At 50.6% G+C, this 13,513-nt stretch overlaps 4 protein-coding genes across 4 annotated transcripts; 2 read left to right on the top strand and 2 right to left on the bottom strand.

Annotated features, from left to right (window-relative positions):
- Positions 1-3,562: 3,562 nt before the first annotated feature.
- SODALDRAFT_180544 (hypothetical protein) lies at positions 3,563-4,284 on the bottom strand. Its single transcript, XM_028607049.1, has one exon. It carries the CDS (start codon positions 4,161-4,163, stop codon positions 3,693-3,695), a length of 471 nt encoding a protein of 156 aa, XP_028465864.1. The 5' UTR covers positions 4,164-4,284; the 3' UTR covers positions 3,563-3,692.
- Positions 4,285-4,803: 519 nt separating this feature from the next.
- On the top strand, positions 4,804-5,463 carry SODALDRAFT_324500 (hypothetical protein; the record flags this gene model as incomplete). Its single annotated transcript, XM_028609890.1, has 1 exon — positions 4,804-5,463. One exon carries the CDS (start codon positions 4,804-4,806, stop codon positions 5,461-5,463), a length of 660 nt encoding a protein of 219 aa, XP_028465865.1.
- Positions 5,464-8,185: 2,722 nt separating this feature from the next.
- Positions 8,186-10,786, top strand: SODALDRAFT_180640 (zinc/iron transporter protein). Its single transcript, XM_028607050.1, has 7 exons — positions 8,186-8,657; positions 8,742-8,843; positions 8,918-9,076; positions 9,142-9,345; positions 9,415-9,539; positions 9,652-9,999; positions 10,089-10,786. The coding sequence occupies exons 1-7, from the start codon at positions 8,518-8,520 to the stop codon at positions 10,679-10,681; spliced, it is 1,671 nt and encodes a 556-aa protein (XP_028465866.1). The 5' UTR covers positions 8,186-8,517; the 3' UTR covers positions 10,682-10,786.
- A 159-nt stretch (positions 10,787-10,945) lies between these two features.
- SODALDRAFT_296557 (glutamyl-tRNA amidotransferase subunit A) lies at positions 10,946-13,160 on the bottom strand. Its single transcript, XM_028608801.1, has 5 exons — positions 13,057-13,160; positions 12,457-12,967; positions 12,228-12,329; positions 11,290-12,122; positions 10,946-11,170 (listed from the first exon to the last, which is right to left on the bottom strand). The coding sequence occupies exons 2-5, from the start codon at positions 12,722-12,724 to the stop codon at positions 11,003-11,005; spliced, it is 1,371 nt and encodes a 456-aa protein (XP_028465867.1). The 5' UTR covers positions 12,725-12,967; positions 13,057-13,160; the 3' UTR covers positions 10,946-11,002.
- Positions 13,161-13,513: the final 353 nt, after the last annotated feature.

The following is a 13,513-nucleotide window of genomic DNA, read 5'->3' on the forward strand; positions in this document are numbered from 1 at the left end:
GGTTAGCCCCTTAGCGTCGTAACGGGGCTGATTACTTTTGACGCAGCTAAGGTAGCGGGAGGAGTCGGACGAAGTCGCGCACGATAATTTCTTTTCGGAGCAGAAAGAATAAGGACGATCCATGGCGGAAGGGTTCTGGAGGAGAAGTTACAAAAGAACGTCACGCCTTTCGGTTTTTGGGTAACGCGAGGAAGATTTATTAACACGGCCTAACATAGTGGAAGGATAGTTAGCAGAAAAGAAAAACGAGGAATAGGCCGAAGAGCGGGGAACACGTACTTATAGATGCTAGGATAGCAACCTAGAAGGAGGGAGGTAATGTTACGGCCAATAAGACAAGGCCCGGGCCGAGGCCACTACGGGACCCTGGGTCTTAAGTATGGATATCACTATAGCACGAAGGGCAAGCTGAGTCAGGAGGAACGCGGGTCACGTGTGCGGACACGTGACCATCAGATCGAAGGACTCGACAGATGATCCCTATGATCCGAAGGGATCATCCAGGACAGCCTATGATCCTGGGAGGATCATAGTGGAAGGACATCGATCCAGACACCGGAAACACATATATATACCAGAGTATCCTAGGTCTTGCTTCTATTAGAGAACAAGACATCGATCAATCTAAGTCTTCACCTGGACCATTAGTCTACGTCTGACTCTACCTTATGAAGAAGACGCCTAGTCTTTACGACGCAACTACGACCAAACACTACGAACGACAGTTACTGCTCTTTAGTTAACATCCTCTTCTTATTTTGAACTAAAACCTCGACGCCAGTCCCCTATCGTCCGCTATACTATAGAGGACCGGAAGCCGTCGTAACACTAATATACCTTTAGAACTGTATAAAGAGCTTAATCTGCTATTAGATTAAGGGATTCACGATCCTTTTAGCGTTATAACGGATATCGTCGACTTCGGTATACCTATAATAACGTAGCAGAACTCCACGATAAAGGCTTTATAAAAGGGAAGGAGGCGTTAATAATAGCCTTAATTATTAAGATCTAGGGGGGTGGCCGGCGGTGGTAGTAAAGGATCGAAAACCACCACTAACGTAAAAACCACCGAAAACGCCTCTAAAAACCAATAGGTTACTAACTAAGAGGCATCACGTAGAACGGCTACCACGGCCGCGGCAGGCACGGTGCCTACCGTTATGCCTGCCGTTATTCCTGCCGTTGGTTCTTCCTCTTTAACTACTATTTTACCCTCCTCTTTAATAACAGCACTAAAAGCACTAATTTTGCCCTCTTTAATAACCTCTTCTTCTTCAAGGCTTACTTATACGCCCTTTTCGCTACCTCCTAACGATCCTTAGACGTTTATAGCTACGGCGGTTAAATACAGCGATTAAGAGAAATCTAACGATACTAGCGGATCTTCCTCTACCTTAAAGAAGGCTATAGGCGAGGCTACTAACAATACCGTCGGAATAGGATTATTATCGCCTAACTAATCCGTTCTTAAAGAGGCCACTGCTACTACCACTACCGCTACTCCTTAAATAACTAATACACAAGCAGTAACCCTATCTTTAGCAGCTAAGTCTAATTCCACTACTACTACTACTATTACGGCCTAATAACTAACCTCTTATTCGCCTACTTTAGCTTTAACGCCTACCCCCGTAGGGCGGCCTGCTCGTAAGCCGACCTCCTTCTAGGTACGACGATTACGTTTCCCACTACACCTTTAAAAAGCCGAAAAAGCCGCTATTACGCCAAGAGATACCTAAGGAACCGTTAAATTAGTCTTAGATACTAAAGAGCCCCTATAAGCTGCAGTGGCTTAGGGCAGCTGTATAAGAGGTAGATACACTTAGGTTAATAGGCACCTTTAAAGCAGCAGAGGTGCCCTAGGGTAGGTAACGTGCCTTAGACCTTAAATAGGTCTTTAAGTATAAGGTTAACCCGTCGGGGTACGTTAGTAAGTTTAAGGCGAGGTTATACGTATAAGGCGATTAATAGTCTAAAACCCACCTTAACGCCTACGTCTCCACCCTCGCAGAAAGGACCTTTAGGTCGTTAATAGCTATTACTACCTATTTTAACCTCGAAACACGTTAGCTTAATACCGTTAACGCCTTTACTAACGCTACCCTTAACGAAGAGATTTATGTTAAGGATCCACCTAGCTAGCCGCTGCTTTAAGCAGTAAAAGGCACGAAGAGCGACGAGGACCTCGAGGCTCTTTTAAAGCTATTACGACCACCCTCGCGCGGTATATAACGCCTACACAGGGCGTTATATAGCCTACGTCGCTCCCCTAAGCTATAGCACGAATAGCTCTCTTCAGTTTTAGGCAAGTATAACCTAAAGTAACTAACTAAAGACGATTACGTCTTTAAAAGTAAGGAACTAATCGTCTTCTTCTACGTAGATAATATTATTCTAATCTATAGGAAGGAATATTAATCTACTGCTAATTCTCTTACATAACGGATATAGTAGCACTTTTAAGTAAGGGACCTAGGCCTACTTAAGTGGTTTCTAGGGATCAGAGTAGTTCGAGATCGCTAATAACGTCGGCTATAACTTTCCCTTAAGAACTATATCACCGAAAAGATTAAGACTTTAGGGATAGATTTCTCCTTTAGTGGACGTAGGGTTAAAAGCCCTCTTCCTTTTCCTAATGTTTTAAAACTATCTACTACCGACTAATAAGCCTCTATAGAGTTAATCCACCTATATCTACGGAAGGTCGGTTCTATTAATTACGCGGCCTATTAGACCCGGCCTAACATATCCAAAGCTGCTTCGAGGCTTACCGAATTCAATACCAACCCGTTAAAACAGCATCATAATACCGTAAACAGGTATTTAAAGTACCTCGCCTCCACTAAGTCCCTATGCCTTTACTTTAGACTACGTAATAACCACCTATAGCACGCACTTTACTATACTTCTAACGTAGCCTTTAAAGACGACCGTAAAACGCGGTATAGCTCCTAGGGCTATACTATACTATTATTCCGGGGTCCTATAGACTAGAAGGCAAACAAGCAAACAAGCATCGTGATCTCTAGTACTAAAGCCGAGCTTATAGCACTTTCTATAGCCACTAGGTAGTATATCGCGATAAGGCGTTTAATTAAGGACCTAACCTTAACCTTTAAGGAGGAACCATAAACGATATACTATAATAACGACTAAATAAGGATCCTATTAAAGGCTCCACGCCCTTAGGTTATATCTAGATTAAAATATCTAGATATCCACGCCATTTAGATCCGACAGGTCGTTTAATAGAAGAAGGTCCTGATCGCCTAGATCTCGACCTAAAAGATAGTCAGCGATAGGCTGACTAAAGTACTTCCCCCGCAGAAACATAAGGCGTTTATATATCTATTAGGGATAGAGGTCCTAAGCCAGGGGGCTTAAGGCAATTCATAAGAGGCGTGGTGCTAAGTTTATAATCTGCAGCCCAGATTAACCGTTATTTTAGTGCCCTTCAGATTATTATTTAGGCACCCGTTTTTTAACGTTTTAACGTTATTATAGGGTTAATTTAACCACCTGTTTTTACACGTTTTTAACGTTTTTAGGCATAAAAAGAGCGCGCTTTTCAATAAGCCGTTCATCCGTTGGATTAATATCTAGGTCTCTATTTTACCCTAGATTTACGGCTTCAATTAAGCAGAACAGTCAGGATTAATCCTGCAGTTCTGGGGGGGTGTGTCAGATACCTACAGCCACCTTATCGGGGTGTGACTTACGCCATTTCTGTAGACGGATAAGGTACTTCCGACCGATATATCCACATCAATTTCCCCTCCTTTTACTTCATAGTTAGACATTTCCGCAGAGTATCTTTTACTCTTCTTCAATGCACACACACATCTTTTGCGTACCTTATTTATGTGCTGACAGCTTTCCAGCAAGTGCCAGTACATATGTAGGTTCGGTATGCGGGCAGACAAGGATATATTGGCGACGGAGATCACCGACCGGAGGAATCCAGCCACGCTTATGAGGAAGACGTGGGAGATTTTGTCTGCTATTGCGGTGGGTGATATTGTGGCGGGTCGGTAAAGTGGAAGTCGGGTCAAGTTACTAGTTAGAGTGGTGCATGAAGGTTGAGATGCTTCCGACAGACACGACCGACCCCCACGGCGAGGGGAAGCGCAAGGTCGTGCCCCCCAATAATATGCGCGCATTTTTCAGACGTATATCGAGAATGCAGGGATTGGTGGCGATATCAAAGAAGAAAATATGTGAATAAAGGGCGTTGGTCGATCAATGACGCCTCAATGGTAGCTTACCGAGCTGAGTGACCAGGTACGAACCGTTTTATGGAGACGAGAAACGGAGGGCTGGGAAGAGGCGCGGCTTGAACGTATATTTGAGAACCCTGATGGCTCGGTCCAATCTTTCCGTCACTAGGTAGGACATAACAGTACCTTAAATTTCACCAAACGGTATCTTTGAATACTTAGTTTGACATGCAGCTAGGCAGTTATAATAAGTATTTCTTTCTTAATGCACTGCTACAGGGCAAGTACCTACCCGAAGCTGCTACCTGCTAGCAACTTGCATCGATTTCTGGCGGGAAGGCACGCGGCATACCGCCACCAGCCCTTGTATAAATCCTCCCAATCTCACATGGCACCCCTCGTAACTCGCACTTCTTCCCTCCCTCCACCCCTCGCCTTCGTTTTACCACTCCCCTCCAGGCTTATTCGAGGAGATCAAGACAAGCCAGCTGCTGGCGTTCCGTTCTGTCAATCCACCACAATATCCAACTCGCCAACTCCCCATTTTTGTGTAGCCACACTCCAGCAGCCATCTCTCTCCAAAATGAAGGTCACCCAGCTCCTCGCCCTCATGGGCGCCGTCACCGTCTCGCTCGCTCAGTCCCTTCCTCCTGCTCCCACCGCCTCGGTCGGCTGCGAACCTCACGGTGACCATTGGCACTGCGAAGGTCCCGCCGAGTCTGGCGCCGCCGCGGAACCCTCCCATACCCACTCTCACTCCGACGACGACGATCACGAGCACGAGCACGAGGACGACGACGACCACGACCACGAGTCCACCCACCCGGACCTGCCTCCCTCGCCGACCGCATCTGTCGGCTGTGAACCCCACGGCGACCATTGGGACTGCGAAGGCCCTGTCGAGACCGATTCTCTCGCTTCTGCCTCGGCCAGCGCTACTGGCATTGCCGACGACCACGAACATGACCACGACGACGGGCATGAAGACGACGACCACGAGTCCACCCCCCACCCGGACCTGCCTCCTTCGCCTACCGCCTCGGTTGGCTGCGAGCCCCACGGCGACCACTGGCACTGCGAGGGCCCCGTTGCTTCTGCCACTGACGAGGGCCCCGTTGCTTCTGCCACTGACGATGAGGCCGCCGCCGCTAGCAGTTCCGTGGTGGATGACGACTTTTCTGGCGCCTCCCAGGTTGTTGCCGGTGCTGGTGTCGCTGTCCTGGCTGCCCTTCTTGCCCTCTAAGTTAGGACCTATGTAGTTCATATCCCGCCCTTTCCAGAAAAAAAGAAAGAAAAAAAAAAAGGAACGAGAATTGACGCAATGGGAGTCGTGTTCAATGAGAGGAATTGACAGGACATGGTAAATGGGCGGCGGAGGGGATTTTGGGGTTTCTTTTCACAACTACGAAATACTTGAGGATGCATCTTGGTTTACTCCTTAAGGATTCGTACCTGTATTCTAGCTCTTTTATAGAAGTGATTCGTCTAATTATTTCATGACATCTTCGTGGTCCCAGATTAAAGAGATCCTCGTCCCAACTTGCGATGCCTTGAGAGACGTTCGTGGATAAGCTATTATGCGGCCCGCGCTGCAGTGGCCCGCGCAATGGATGGTCAAGTGATTGGGAAATGAAATAAATCTCGTTGCTGTGTTTCCGTATACTGACTTTGAACTCGAGATTTGTGTAGCTGTCCTGTTCCTGTGACAGGATCAAGGGACGGTGGAACCTAAATTGCAGCCGCCATCAAGGAGGGAGCAAGTGTCGCAGCAGAAGTCCTGGTGCACGCGGTATTCTTTCAAAAGGGATCGCCGTCGAACTCGAGTTTTTCCTTTACTTTAGACCATTGGATTCATCCAAACCTCCCCCATGTGGTTGGTTGCAGGCATATGAGACCGCGTCCAGCATGTGCGACGAGGCCCATATTGTTGTGTTGAACTATATACCTCAAGAAGTACCTACACATTAGAGGATTCTCTTTTAGTGTAGCAGTACGTTTTTGAGTGCAACAGTTATGAGCCCGGGAGGAATACGCTAGTGTATTCCTGGAACTTCCCCTGCTAAGACCACCCGTTCGAAACCTAGCCGAGGAGATGCCTTAAATGAGCTTTAGTGCCCTAGAAGACCGCTTATATAAAATAAGCCGTGTCGATGTAAGTGTGTTTCCAGTTAGCCTTTAAGCACGAAGATCGTCCTTATCCAGGCAGGGGTGTGTGTTATGTTGAACTATATACCTCAAGAAGTACCTACATATTAGAGGATTCTCTTTTGGTGTAGTAGTACGTTTTTGAGTGCAATAAATATTATTTGGCCGCCTATAGCTATTGCTTACCTACTTCGAAGTATTAGGTTGAAGCTGTGCTGGGTCGATAGAATAAGGTACCTTAGGTAAGGTAAGGTAGCAAGACAAAGCACGGTAACGACGGCCCGAAAATTCAAACAACTTAAGGTAGGTAGGTATAAGAGGATATATACGGAGTTCGCCGAAACGGTATCCAAGAAGGGGAAGGAAACGGTGCGCCACAAAGGCGTGGGTTCCAAACTCGCAGAATTACCTAGGTACTGAGTACTAAGGTACAAAGGAGGCCATCAAGGTTCTCGGCCGGGAGGCGAAGGGGACGGCGGTTAGCGTATATGGCGGGGGAGCCATCAGGGTTCTCCAACGGGCATAACGGACCAGGAAATCAGGTCCAGAGTACGCGTACTTTATCCATAATTACTACAACGTACACCCCCCGATATATCCTATACAAGGCATTGTTTGACCTCTTAGCCATAGGCCAGGTAACGTGGTCGAAATTCTTTCGATTTATTCCGTTTACAAGACTAGATACAAAGAGACGCTGTACACGACTCTTACTCGGTAATTAGACGCTAACTCGACGATAAATACGGCAAATCCAGGTATAAACGATATCTGACCGGTTATGGTCATTCAGAGTTGAGTCTAGCGCATTCGCAGGATCAGTCTTCGCTCAATATTTCTTGGCGGGCCATCAAGGTGTGCACAGTACGCTACCCCCACCCCACCCCACCCGTACAGTGACAAGAAGCCCATCAGCCACCCGAGCCACTCACAGCGGGTTTCGACGTCTTGACATGCAATAACCAACACTTCGTAGTGGAGTTGGCTGGCCATCAAGGTTCTCATTTTCCCATCCCACCTTCCTTTTCCTTTCCCACGACAAAGACCAATACACCAAGACACGAGAGATGGAGCACGGGGGCGGGGGGTCGGGTTGGAAAATAACAAAAATCTCTTTCGAACTGCGATTTACGGAAACGGATTTTACGGATAGGAAAGAGATCGTTTGTATTCGTACTTGCCTAGAGCTTGGCTCCGTGTCATGCTTCTCCACCTGTCCGTTTCACGGTAATACGGTAAGAAAAGAAAGAGCAGAAAGTGAAGATACCTAGGAAAACGTCGTAGAAACAGGAGGACACGAGGGAAGAAAGGGAACTACCCGTCCAGCTGTTAATCGTCTCTACCTTAGTTTTCTCCCTTTTCCATCATCATAGCCCACCTCCTTACCTAGGTACTCTTAGGGTTACTCTTGCCTCTTCCCGTTACGTTACGCCATCCAGTCAATTGGCCGAATTGCGCATGGCCGATCCCAATCACCGTCGCAATTGAGCCCTAAACCACCTTCTATTCGTACCGTTGAGCGCGTCTCCCCTCTTTTGCGCACCCTTTCCAAGTCCTCGAGTCCTTGGCGCTTGGCCCTTCCGAAGCATCGGTCTTCTACTCCGTACTCTCCATCACTCGCGCACTCACCCTAATCCGAAAGAAGGTTCGCATTCGAACCTCGCCTCTCTGTCAATCGGTCGTCGGGGCATTACGTCGTCAGCCTTTGAGATTCAATTTCCTCTCCTTCCCCCACGAACGACGGCTTCCTTGGCACTCTTCTCAACGAGACCGAACGCCCATCCATCGCTCGTGTCATCACCTTCACCACCTTCATTTCAAACAAGGGTCCCCTGTAGACTTACGTATCCCATGTGGTCGTGATCCTCTCCTTCCCATCTTCTCATCTCTCCTGGCCTTCAAGGTTGTTTGCCACATCGTTCATCTCCCTCACCTCTCACATTCCCTCCACCCTCGACGGGAAAGTCTCTCAGAGTCCTTTCCATACGATACATTACGCGCCAGCGCACCTTGATGCAACTTCCTTCTTCTTAAACGAGACGACTTCCATTCCGCTGGCGATCCTTCGACCATTCCATACCCTTAGAGAACCACAGGTCGATAGGATCGAAACATCTCTCCGCCATCGTCATCTCAACAAAACCCCCCTGCTATGGCTCGCTCGGCTTTTATCCTCGCCGTCGCGGCCACTAGCGGCCTCCTGAACACCGCGTCCGCCCACGTCGTCGCACGGCAGACGTCTGTCCCCGAAGTCGACGCCATTTCAGACTGTTCTGTCAGCCAGAGCACACAGTGAGCTTATATTTACCCGTTCATCCGCGTCTCCAGCCGGCTATGATGCGGGAAGCCGTCCATTATATTAACTTGGTGTTTCAGGTACTGCCAGGCTGATGGCACCGAGTTCCGCATTGTCGCTACCCCGACCGAGGGTGCGCTACCAAGCTCCTATACCGGCTGCCACCCTCACGGGTCTGATCTGTAAGCATGCAAAACCTGGCTATTTCTCTTATCGGTCTTGCTTCTTCTGACACCTATACCCCCATTGACACTAGATACTGCTTCCACGATGATGGCGAAGTCGAGGTCGCCTTGGCCGGGGCCGCCGTCACCCCGGCACCCACTGCCACGAATGACGCTCATGACCACGACGACGAACACGACTCCGGCGAAGTAACCGCCGTATCCGACTGCCGTCTGGACGGCCAGGATGTGTAAGTTACCCGTTGGACTCCACGTCGCCGGGTAGTTTGTGCCTATGCTTACCATCGCCACACAGCTACTGCATGTGGGGTTCCACTGAGTATTCGATGGACGTGACGGCCACGGCCACCCAGGACATCGCCCCCGAGTATACCAACTGCCATCCTCACGATGCCGACCTGTATTGCGTTGGCCCCGACGGCGATGACATCCTGGCGGTCTCCGCGGAGGCCGAAGAAGCGCCCGATGAGCAACACTGCCATTTCCACGCCGGCGTTGAGTATGTATCCCTGCCATCCTCTCTCAGAATCCTAACATCTCATCACAACATGTACTAATTAGACCCTAGACACTGCGTCGGCCCTGGCGAGGGTGAAAACCAGGGCACGCGTTCCTGCGAGCGCGTCGACCGGCAGTACAACATCCCTCTTCGAGTTGGCCTTCTCTTTGTGGTCCTGGTCACCAGCGGCCTTGGTATGGGTTTTTCCTTTTTCCCTCTCCTTTCCTTCCTTTCCCTTTTTTCTTTCGGGGTTTTTTTCTTCTTCTTTTTCTTCCTGTCATCATCCACTAATAAGTGCTCTCTCAGGTGTTTTCGGTCCCATCTTCCTCATGAAGCTCCTCCCACCCAAGGCCCACGTCGTCTTGATCATCATCAAACAGTTCGGAACCGGTGTCATCATCTCCACCGCCTTCATCCATCTGTACACCCATGCTCAGCTCATGTTCAGCAATCCGTGCCTGGAAGGCGTCGAGTTTGAAGGTACTACGGCTGCCATTGTCATGGGCGGTCTGTTTCTGTCGTTCTTGGTCGAGTTTATTGGCCAGAGAATTGTGCGTCATAAGATGTCTCACCGTCCCTTCCAGAGCGCTTGGTTCCGACCTGAGACGGTCAGCATCTTGGTCATGGAGGCCGGCATCATTTTCCATTCCGTCCGTACGTGTTCCTCCTCTTCCCCCCTACTTTTTGGATATTGCCCAGGTATTCTCCCCGAAATGGTGTCCCGAGCTAATCAAAACTTGTAGTCATCGGCATTACGCTTGTCGTGGCTGGCGACAGCTTCTTTCTCACACTCTTCATCGTTATCGTATTTCACCAGTTCTTTGAAGGTCTCGCCTTGGGCAGCCGCATCGCTGCTCTCGGTACCCAGCCCGCCGTCCAGCAAGTCGCTCAGCGTATCGGCGGCCACGGCCACATGCACGTTTCTGGCCCCATGTCGTCGAAGACCGCGTCCGGGGCCGAGCCCACCGCCGAAGCGTCGCCTGAAGGTTCTGTCGACTCTAGCGACGTGAATGGGAAGGTCCAGCAGTTTACTCTCGTCAAAAAGTGCGTGCTTGCCGGCGCTTTTGCCCTCATCACGCCTGTGGGTATGGCGATCGGTATTGGCGTTCTAGACCACTTCAACGGCAACGACCCCAGCACAGTCCTCGCAATCGGTATTCTCGATGCCGTTTCTGCCGGTATTTTGGTCTGGGTTGGCGTGGTGGAGATGTGGGCCGAAGACTGGATGTTCGGATCGTCGGAGCTGATGAACGCTAACTGGGTTGTCACCACGCTCGCCATGTTTGGCATGATGGCGGGTATGGCGCTTATGGGTCTGCTCGGAAGGTGGGCATGAAAAGCCCAAAGACTTACGGTTCTCTCTCATTGTTCCTTTTTACGGCAAACCAGGGAGGTCATGACGGTCATCTCGGGATATGACAATTTGGGAAAAAGGTCTTACGGAACTCGGCTTGGGTCTGCATATTTGCTTTCTTTGCACCGATGATACCAGCTTGGGGGGTGAATTATCGTTGATTATGTCTGTGTATTTTACTGCTTTCTTTGCTATGAGGCACAGCATCGACGTCGCATATAGATAGACACGCAGGGATCCTTAGATGGGATCTTATGAATGATACCAGATGAACATGCCCCGGGGGTTGCAAGTGGTGATCTTTTAGTCCTGCGGCTTCCAACCTCCTTCGGCCTGAAATACCTCGCCGACTTTTTTACCAACTGCCAGCAGTCGCAGGTCGTTGTATCGCGGGGCGACAAGCGACACGCCCACCGGCATGCCGTTCTGCCCCTGGAAGCCGGGGACATTGACGACGGGGGTATGCATGGCCTACGCCTCACGACACGCGTCAGCCCTACTCCGAAGAAAAGAGGGGAAAAAAAAGAAAGAAAGAAAGGGTCCATGAAGGAAACAGGAAGACAACGAAGGAAGAACGAGAGAACACTGACCGTCCACAGAGAGTTGAAGATGTGGTCACCCGTATACCCCAGTCCCAGCGGGGCCTCGTCGGGGACACTGGGCACAACAACAGCATCATAGCGGGCCAAGATGGCATCAACGACAGGGCGTGCGGCAGCAATGGAATCGAAGGCGCGCACCTGATCCCGCTTGGACGAACCCCTCCGATTCTCAACATGCCCCACCAGGTGGTCGGCGAGACGGGTCTTATCGAGGCGGTGCGCGGGGAGGAAGGCGACACGGCCTTCCGCGTCGAGAAGGGTATCATACCAAGCGGGGAAATCGGCCGTGTGCTCCGGGAGGTCGAATTCCTCGACGGTCGCCCCGTGCTCGCGCAGGAGCGAGGCGGCTTTCTCCATGGCGGATACGGTGCCGGGGCCGGCGTGGGACCAGACCATTGTTTTGCAGAGGCCGAATTTGGCGCCCTGGATTGAAAATCCGTCCTCCTTCCCGGAGCGCGGGTTGTCGCCACCGTCGCCGTCGTCGTCGTCGTCGTCTTGCAGGTTGAAGACGTCGGCAAGCAGACGCAGGTCGTCGATGGACCGGGCGTACCATCCCAGGGTGTCGAAGATGAGGGCGTAGACTTTCTGGCCTTCCCGGGATACGGCGTTCCAGGTCGGCTTGAGGGCGTAGACGCCGTTGAAGGAGGCGGGGCGGATCAGACTCCCGCCGGTTTGCGTCCCTAGGGCCAGCGGGGCTTGGAAGTCGGCTACTGCGGCGCCGGAGCCGGAGGAGGAACCGCCCGGGGTGCGGGAGGGGTCATGCGGGTTTGTGGTTGGGGGGCCTTGTGAGGTTGCTGCGAATTCGGTTGTTGTGGTTTTGCCTGTGGTTTTGGTCAGCGGGGAAGAAAAAAAGAAAGGGGGCGGGGGAAAAGGGGGTTGTCGCCAAACATGGAATGAGGGGGAACGAAACGAAAGTGACTGCTCACCCAAAATGAGAGCGCCGGCAAGGCGAAGCATGGTGATAGAAGCTGCGTCGACTTTTGGGGCGTCGTTCTCGTAAAGAGGCGAATTGAACTGCGTGGGCATATCTGGTGCATTGTCGTCGTTCAGCATTCCCCCCCCTTTTTCCTTTTTTTCTCAATTTTTTTTCCCTTCTTTTTCTTTGTCCACGACTCATCGACAAGATTCACAATCGGATGAAAGCGCTTCACTTACCCCTGGTGTAGATGATATCCTTAACGGCTACAGCTACCCCGTGAAGCGGACCTCGCTGGTCCACGGGTATACTATCGAGACGCTTTGCTTCGGCCAGAACGAGATTAGGGCTGAGATAGGCCCAGGCTTTAACCACGGGATCCCGGGCAGCGATGCGGGATAGGAGAGACCGAGCATATTGTTCGACGGTCAGGGCGCCGGACCGGAAGTTGGCGAGGGCCTCGGTGGCTGTGAGCCGGTAGGGCTCTGGTTCGGTTGTTAAGGTCATGTTTAGGGGCTGCTGATGGTGTGGTGAGTGCAGTGGTGTAAGTCGTCCCGAACGCCTCAATTATATAGAGAGAGTTGAATCGTGTCGAGAAGAAATGTCTTCGTCTCAAATCCACGCCCAAAGGCCCTTACTCTCGGTCTTTCAATAGAAGCTGGAATATGCTGGAATATGCTGGATAAGGCCGAGTCGTTGATAAGTGACGGCTTTGTTTGCTCCCAGCCTCCCACCGCTGGCCTGATAGTGCTGTGGACAGCGGGCGTCGATTAGCGGTGGACGTTGAGCCTCGGTGATCTCTTTCAGAGACGGACTCGACCATAGAAGTAAGAACTCACAAAAAGCCGCAGACTTGGGGAAATCCGTCAGTTAGCAGTTACTCAACGGCGACCTCATTTTGTCGGAGGATTCTATCGATTGTGATCACCAAGACTGCTCTCGCCGTCCTCGTACCCCCTCATTTTCACCAATATCGAAGCCCGGGTCCGTCATTCCCATCACTAATTATAAGACACACAGCGTCGTATTACCCAAACGGCCAGCTGTCATTTGCGTCCTTTTCCCATTTGGTAATCTTATCGTGATTATCATCTGCATCCCAAGCCACAGGCCGGCGTCGGCAGGCCGCAGATTCCTGGCCCCCCCTGGGCCCTCCGACGTTCCGTCCTTTCTCATTTTCCCTCCCTCACAGGTATCAATAAAGGACTCGCGCCCCTATCGCGACGATCAAGGGTTAGCCCTAAGTACATATCTTTCTTCTAGCGAATACCACCTTTCATTTACAGCAATTCAATG

This window comes from Sodiomyces alkalinus (assembly GCF_003711515.1).
Source record: "Sodiomyces alkalinus F11 unplaced genomic scaffold SODALscaffold_6, whole genome shotgun sequence".
In the NCBI taxonomy this organism is placed as follows: Eukaryota; Fungi; Ascomycota; class Sordariomycetes; order Glomerellales; family Plectosphaerellaceae; genus Sodiomyces; species Sodiomyces alkalinus.

Coding starts and splice junctions, on each gene's coding strand:
- SODALDRAFT_180544 (XM_028607049.1), bottom strand. CDS start 4,163: ATGCGCGCATATTATTGGGGGGCACGACCTTGCGCTTCCCCTCGCCGT.
- SODALDRAFT_180640 (XM_028607050.1), top strand. CDS start 8,518: ATGGCTCGCTCGGCTTTTATCCTCGCCGTCGCGGCCACTAGCGGCCTC. Junction 8,658..8,741: donor TCTGTCAGCCAGAGCACACA/GTGAGCTTATAT, acceptor TTGGTGTTTCAG/GTACTGCCAGGCTGATGGCA. Junction 9,346..9,414: donor CATTTCCACGCCGGCGTTGA/GTATGTATCCCT, acceptor ATTAGACCCTAG/ACACTGCGTCGGCCCTGGCG.
- SODALDRAFT_296557 (XM_028608801.1), bottom strand. CDS start 12,724: ATGACCTTAACAACCGAACCAGAGCCCTACCGGCTCACAGCCACCGAG. Junction 12,123..12,227: donor TGCCGGCGCTCTCATTTTGG/GTGAGCAGTCAC, acceptor CCAAAACCACAG/GCAAAACCACAACAACCGAA. Junction 11,171..11,289: donor TCTTCAACTCTCTGTGGACG/GTCAGTGTTCTC, acceptor CGTGAGGCGTAG/GCCATGCATACCCCCGTCGT.